Source organism: Rattus rattus, chromosome 17 (genome assembly GCF_011064425.1).
Source record: "Rattus rattus isolate New Zealand chromosome 17, Rrattus_CSIRO_v1, whole genome shotgun sequence".
Taxonomy (NCBI): domain Eukaryota; kingdom Metazoa; phylum Chordata; class Mammalia; order Rodentia; family Muridae; genus Rattus; species Rattus rattus.
The window spans coordinates 40125413-40132671 of record NC_046170.1 but is presented as its reverse complement, the minus strand read 5'-3'; the positions used below and the strand labels follow the sequence as shown (position 1 = coordinate 40132671).

Here is a 7259-nt window from a genome sequence, read left to right as displayed (position 1 = left end):
TGTGGAGTTCAGGGACGGGGGTATCCAGTAAGCCGTGCACGCAGAGGAAAGCTAGATAGGGGACCCCAGAGAAAGGATACCATCTGTCACCGGCAGGAAGATGGAGGGCATGGGCCCCGGATCCTGTGCCCGCAGCCTGCATCTTCCTCTCTCTGCATGGGAAGCTGATTGACCCTCTAGCCAGTGAATCGCTTATCACTATAAAGTCAGCCAGACCAGCCCAAAGCACCAAGTTCGAGTCCCTGACCTGCCACTAAGTTCTGTGAGTTTCTGCAAAAGGTTTCATCCTGTTACAGTGCTCCATTAAGCTATATATTTCTAATATTCTTTACCCCTTGATAGTTACCTCTGAGTGAGGCGACATTAACTCTACACCCTAACACCTAGGGGGTGGGCTGGAGGAAAGTGCACAGGAAGTTTGAGGCTAGCCTGGGTCACACAGCAAGTTTCGGGTCAGCCCAGGCTACATGAGGCTCTCAAACACAAAACAAACCACACTTCATCCCCAAAATCTTCTCCCTCATAGGCTCCTCAGACCAAAGTCGGACAATTAGTGGAGCAGGATATCTTAGGCCTGGTCAGTTAGCCTGGGCTCCGTGACTACTGCAGAAGCTACGTGGTCAGGGAACCTTCAGGGACTCCATGAGAACGCAGGCGCACTTCATGCCAACAGAGCCTTAATACTGTGGGACTCTGAATCTTAGGAACACAGCACTGCACTGTGGTTCCAAGTCACAGAGGGGAAAACTGAGGACTTCCAGGAACTTTCCTTACCTGCCAAAGTTCAGGCTGGGAACAGGCAGAGTTGGACTTCAAACCCGTTGTCCAGTGTGGCAAGAGAAGACAGAATCTCGGGCCAACCCAACTGTGGCCACCCTCCCTGTCCCCCACAGTAGCTGGTGGGTAGGTTCTGGACCCTGCCTCCTGGTGATCTGTTATAGCCACCTTGATGGGACCAGATCTTGAGGGCAGAATCCAGGGCTCAGAGGCTTGGGATAGAACCTAGGACTCAAGTGTCCAGGTCCCTAAGGGCCAAGGCTCTGGCTCTCAACTAAAGCTAACTGACCACAGCCAACCAGACACGTACTGTTCTCAGGCCTGGAAATCCCCTCTTGAAGTGGCTGACAGCTGATCCCAGACCTGACACTTCCAGAATGGCAATGGCTGAGTCTCTTGGGCAGATTGGTCAGCAGGGTGACATATCAGTCCCCACCCCACGGGGTGTGTGGGAGAGTCCCCAAACCATCTACAGCTCAGGGTGCATCTGAGCTCCAATCCTACCCTAAACTCACAGGGTGGAAACCCTGGCAGGGACCTTCAAAAAATAAAACTTCAGTAAGAGAAAACCCTTCATCCAGTGGCTAATTTATCTGAGCCCTCCTCCCTGGGGAGGAGAGCCAAGCCCTCCCCTCCCTGAAGGATCAGGAAAAGCAGGATTCACCTTGCTGACACCGGCCTGCCTAGGGCCTAATCCCAGCCAAGGCTGATTCTTTTAATTGCTTTGAACTTCCCAGTCTGACACTTCCTCCTTCTCCTTCTGAGACTCCTTGCGTAAATAAAGAGTCGGTCACCTGACAAGCTAATATACCAGACGGCCCTTGGATGGCAGGTGGAGTGGGGTGCTCTTTTGAGCCGCCCACTACTTACAGAGACTCCTCTCACAACACCAGCTAGCTCCAAGGCCCCAGAGAGGCGCTGCAAACACAAAAAGAAAGTACTCTGTTTGCTCTCCTCAGCGAGCTAACGGGATACACCGGCGGAATCAATCTGTGGCACAGCTGGGAAGGGGCTGCCACAAACACCTTCCCATGGGGAGAGGTGGCTGAGCAGCATAGGACACCTGCCTCCTGCTGAGATGACCCTGTTGGAAGCTGGGGATTCCTGGCTCTAATTTTAGTTAGACCTCTGGAAGGAAGTACCGAAGTGAACAGAGGAACGGGAGAGTCCAGCTAGAGGTTTGACAATTGCTATTTCAGGCCCCAGAGGAGAGGGAGACACGCGAGTGGCTGAGAGATAATCTTCCAATAAAAACAGCCCGGGGCCAGGCCCTGTGGCACACACCTTTTATCCCAGCACTTTGGTGGACGTGAGGCTGAGGCAGGGGAATCTATGAGTTCCAGGCCAGCTAGCGCTGTATCGGGAGACCCTGTCTCAACATAAACAACTGTAAGGGCTGGACACCCCAGGAACAGAACAGGCTTGTCATCGGACACAGAAGCATCCACAAAGGAGAGCCCAGGGCCACCTACAACCGTCCTGCAGGCGAAATTGCCTCCATTACCCCTTCTTCCTTGTGACCCTTCGTCTCTGCTCTATTAACTCAGTTACAACGTGTGCCCTAGGTTAGGACGACGAAGGCCAGCTCCCTGGAGCTTAGTCCTGCCCAGGCTAGTTCTTGGCCCACATCTCCTTCTGTGGACTCCAGGGCGGTAGGAACCTGGCAAGAGCCACAGGATCCACACAGCACACAAGGAAAGAAAAAGGCAATGTTAACCCAACACCCAGCCACGTGCACGTTTCCTAGCAAAACTATTCACAAATTATCTGCAGAAAACAGCAGACCATGTCATGCACGAGGGCCACCCCTCTGCTCCTTCAGCACCCCAACATTTCTGCACCCCACAGACGCCTCAACTTCAATAGAAACTATGTGTCAGGGCTCAGAGAAAGAATAAAAACCCAGCACATTCTTAGAAGAAGCGGCCACACGCAGCCCAGCCCTCCCGACCTGCGGTCACGTGCAGTCGGACCCAGGGGGTACCTGAGGGGAAGCCACCGGGAGGGCCGGGTTCCCACGCCCGCCTGCTCGCTCCGAGCTCTCTAGCTTCCCTCGCGCCCGCGCGCAAGTATCTTAAGGGTGGAGGGGCTCCCCAGCTCTCCCGCGGTGGCCCCCGAAACTGAAAGTTGCAGGGCAGAGGCTGTCAGCGCGCACCGAGGCGCAGGAAACAGGAAGCCGAGCGCACTGCGGCCGCGGCCCCTCCCGGCCTCGCACAACAAAACCTTCCAGGGAATCGGGAGGGGGGGGCAGTGGGGCCGGGGCCCCCGGGTCGCCGCCCGCGGGAAAGTAACTTCACACCCGCACGATCGCGCCCGGGGCGCAGCGCCGCCGGCTCCGCGCAGACAAAAGGAGCGAGACGCGCACCGGGCCGGGCGCCCCACGCGGCAGCGCGCACTGAGCGGGCAGCCGAGCAGCGCGCCCCTGTGCGCCCCTACGCGCCCTGGTCTTGGGACCCGAGGACCTGGCGCACGACTTGCTTACCTGGTAAGTAATAGAGAGGCGGCTTCAGTCCGAACATGGCTCAGGTTAGAATTCCATAGTGGCCAGAGAGGGACGAAGAAGGAAATGAGGAAAAAGAAAAAAATCAAGCCCAGCAATGAAACAAAACCAGCGTCCAAGCCACGGCGCTCAAAAATGTCCAAAACAATAAAATAAAGGCAGAAGAGCGATTCCCGGAGCGCCGTGGGTAGAAACCAGTTTGTGTTTTTTCCTTTTCCTTCTCCAAGATGATCAAAGGCTGCCTTTCCGTCCAGCGCCCGGGCAGGTTCAGCCACCTCGGCCAGAGCAGATCCACAGTGAGGTAATTGACCAAGGAAGGGCCGGAGCCTCCACGGCGGCCCGGCGTCTTCGCCGCGTGTGTATTTTCTGCCTTTTGGACTTGAGATGCAAATTAAAAAAAAAAAAAAAGGAGGGGGAGCTGGCGGAGGGAAGAGGGCGGGAAAGCAGAAGAGAGAGAAAAATAAAGGGGGGCGGTGAGGGTGATGAAATTGGGGGGTTAAGGTCTTTAGGGATTACTCATTGGAAAGAAAAAGAGACAGGAGAGAGAGAGAGGAAAGGGGAGAGAAAAAAAGCACCCCCTAAGACGTGCGAACAGCAATCTCGCCTCCATTCAGCCATTTGAATGTCAAGGGCGAGGGTCAAGAGACCTGTTTCCAACAGGGTTTCACGTTCAGAACCAGAAGGGAAAAGGAAGGGGGGCGGCGGGAGGGGGCATCTGGTTGCCAAGGAGAAATCGGCTTTGTTTTCGTTTCCCCTTAGCTACTGGGTGAGGAGGGGCGGGGTGCGGAGAGGAGGAGGGGGGCGCTCAGCAGGGGTGCTGGGGGGTGGAGAAAATTAATACCCAAACAGCCAAGAAGTACCGAGGGGGCAGATTTCGCCTCGTCAATGGGAGAGGCGGCGGCGACAAACAAGTCTTGGGCTAGGGACGCTCGCTGGTGAGGGCAGGCTCCCCTCCCCCCCTCACTACCAGCATCCCCCCCTTTTTGGTTATCTCCCCGCCCGGCGTCCCACCACTGACTCAGACGGAGGGGGTGGGGAGGAGGGAGAGGAGGAGGAGGAACTCGCGGGGGCGCAGCCGGCAGGAGCAGGAGAGCGGGAGGCGAGAGCGCGCGGCGGTGGAGAGCCCCTCGATCAATTTTCATGCAAGAATCATTATCGGTAAATTGGAAAGCTGGCTGCCTGACAGCAGATTTGTCTCCCCTAATGAAAGCGAAAGGGAAGGGGCGCAGCGGCGGGCGGCTCCTTCCGTCTGCGCCGCGTCCTCCCGGAGCTCCCGGCTGAGCGCCGCGGTGACGAGAGTCCCACTTGCGACCTGCCCGTGTGCTGCCTCAGAGCCTTACGGACCAGACCCGGTGCCCAGGGCTCCAGGCGGATGCTCCCGCTTCCGACTGCACGGTGATCCCCTCTGCCCGGGAGCCGGCCGTTTGCAAACAGTGGGCGGCTGCGGGCGCCGCTAGGCCCCCCTCTGGCTGCCCAACTCTGCGCTCTGGCCGCTGGCCCGCCCTCGCTCCTCCCCACCCACGTCTGACAGCTGCGGGAGCCCGGAGCACGACCTTCCCCCCCCGCGACCGTGCCCCGGGGAGGCCGGGGCCGCCCTTTGTGCAGCCCGCAGCGGGCTGCAGAGACCGCGCCCGGGAGAGCTAGGGCCAGTGGTTGGCCTCTCTCTTTCCTTTCCTCCCCCCCACGCCCTACCCCTTAAAAATCCCTGTTGCAAGTGTAATCAAATGCTTGATACCATCTCCCACACTCTCCTGCACCCGGGCATTATCAGATCCGGGAAGGCATGCTTCCAGGCAAACAGACCTAATAAATGCTATTACTGGGACTCTGCAAGCCCCGGCTGCACCATAGTAACGAGAGCCCGGCTAATTTGGTTTAAGCAAACGACCGACTGCACTGAGCGTTAGTGTGGCGCCTGTATCTCCCCTCCCCAGCCGCCGCGCGTTCACACCAGCTCAAGAAGGCCCCAAGTGATAATTCCCCAAATCGAAGGGGAAAAAACCCTGCCGCCAAACCACATCCTGTGCGCTCATTGTCCAGCCCAGCGATTTTAAAGAGACAGCATCCATTTACCCACACACCAGCCCCTACTACTAAACACACGCAGCAAAGCAAGTATCGAGATGCGACCGTTTGTTTTTCAAGCCCTTTTACAGAAGCTCACCCCACCCCCGTGGCGCGACTACCTGGGGTTGGGACTACGTGACACTAATGGTCACCTTTTGACCCCAGATCATCAAGTCCTAGTCCGCAGGTACGCACAGTAGATACCACGGCCGCCCCTAGCTAGGGTTGCTGCCACGGCTCTCTAACCTTCTCACCCATCAGGGGTCCACAACTAGTGGCTTTGAGATCCGAATAAACTCGGTGAATTCAGGTAACTCTCAGAATAAGCCCCCCCCAAGGGGAGGGGAAGAGTTGTGGAGGGCACTTTGAGGGAGGTGGGGGCCCAGCCTTCTTATCCTTGTTGCACCCCCTCTGCGGCAGACCAGACGCGCGCGGCCCCGGGGAGGGCGCCTGGGCCCCAAGTTGCAGGAAGGGGCTGCTGCCGGCCTCTAGCCACTTTGCTATGCGCGACCCTAGAGGTCGCACCAGACCCTAGGCTGCCGCCCTTTGTTTCCGGGGCTGCCTGTAAGGCGAGGACACACAGGCCCGGACTGGAGGGTCTAAGGTCATTGCATCCATCACCTGCCTGCATTCTTCCTGGTGGGCTAGATGAAAGAAGAGGGACCAGCTCTTCACATACACACCCCCCCCCGCCCCGTGCCCCGCCCCCTCACAAGCACTGGTTGTACTTAGGGGAAAAGAATAAAAACTATTTTTAAAAGACCCTAAACTATCAGTTTGTGTTGTCACTCTTTTATTGGTTTTTAATTCCCCGGGATTACGGGAACAACAGTAGTAATTAATACGAAACCTTCCTCCACTGTATATGCTAATGGCAGGAGCCATAAAAATTAATTTGCAAACATGTCATTACACAATAGCTATACAGGCAATAAACCTGTAATTATGGGCCAATCACAGGCAGGGTACAAAGGGAGGATGCTCCCCCAATAGGCTGGGCACCCCTCCTTCCTTCCCCTGCTTAAGTAGGGGAAATCATCCTGAAAAGAGCCATCCTTGAAGCCACCTGTAGAGAAAGCTGTCCAGACTGGATTCCAAACTACCTTGCTTCTGTGCCAGCTACTCCGGGACTATTGGGGACCTATACTGAGGCAGGGGAGGCCTTGGCCTGGCTTGTGAAGAGGCCACCAGTGGGAAGAACAGGCAGAGAGGACCCCATTATGATGGGCCAGCTCCACTTAACCATCCCTCTATCGTTGAGCCTCCCTCCTAATAAGAATCCCAATGCCTGCATCCAATTATCGGGGACCGTGCAGGCCAAGCCCTAATTGCTCAGAGCCACACCCTGGGGAAGGAGGCTAGCTATGTGATGTTAGTGATAGCTTTGGTCCTTCGCCCTGTGTGTGTCTGGAGGCTCAGAGTACGGTAGTAACACGTCCTGGTGATTGGGACCTCCGAAGGGTGGAACACTATCCATTCTACTGAGGGAGAGTGGTCACCCCACAGTCCCCCCAGAAACCTGGCGCCCAAACATCTGAGAACACAAAGCACCCCCACCCCCCAACCCCCAGCAGCCGGCTCAGTGCTGGCTCTCCCTGAATGGTTGAGTTGTTTTGCCTAATGTGGCTGAACAGGGTAGCTGGCTGCACTTTCTCTTTCCCACTGGCCCCTGTGGCTTTGCTGTGGTGGGTGGACCCCATCACTACAGCCGTTCATATCCCAGTGGGGAGCCAGCCCTTCCCCAGGCATGTCTGTGGCCTCCTTCATATTGGGACATGCGCCCAGCACTGTCACCACAGACCGTGTGGACTCACCAGTACTGGCTGTGGATATCTGTATTAGGCTGTTGCCTTTCTATGTTTTAGCCCAGAGAAAGGGGGTCATTACCTCTCTCCTCCCCCAGAGCATGATGAGC

General features: G+C 56.6%; 1 protein-coding gene across 3 annotated transcripts in view; it reads right to left on the bottom strand.

The window, feature by feature from the left end:
• Window positions 1–5222, bottom strand: part of Gse1 (Gse1 coiled-coil protein) — a 92645-nt gene extending 87423 nt beyond the window's left edge. For 2 of the 3 annotated variants that reach the window (XM_032888185.1, XM_032888186.1), the window contains exon 1: window positions 3260–3510. In XM_032888185.1, the coding sequence (XP_032744076.1) occupies window positions 3260–3296 (37 nt within the window). In that variant the 5' untranslated portion in view covers window positions 3297–3510. Of the gene's footprint in view, window positions 1–3259 lie in introns of all 3 variants that reach the window. The other variant, XM_032888183.1, reaches the window with a different exon arrangement.
• Window positions 5223–7259: the final 2037 nt, after the last annotated feature.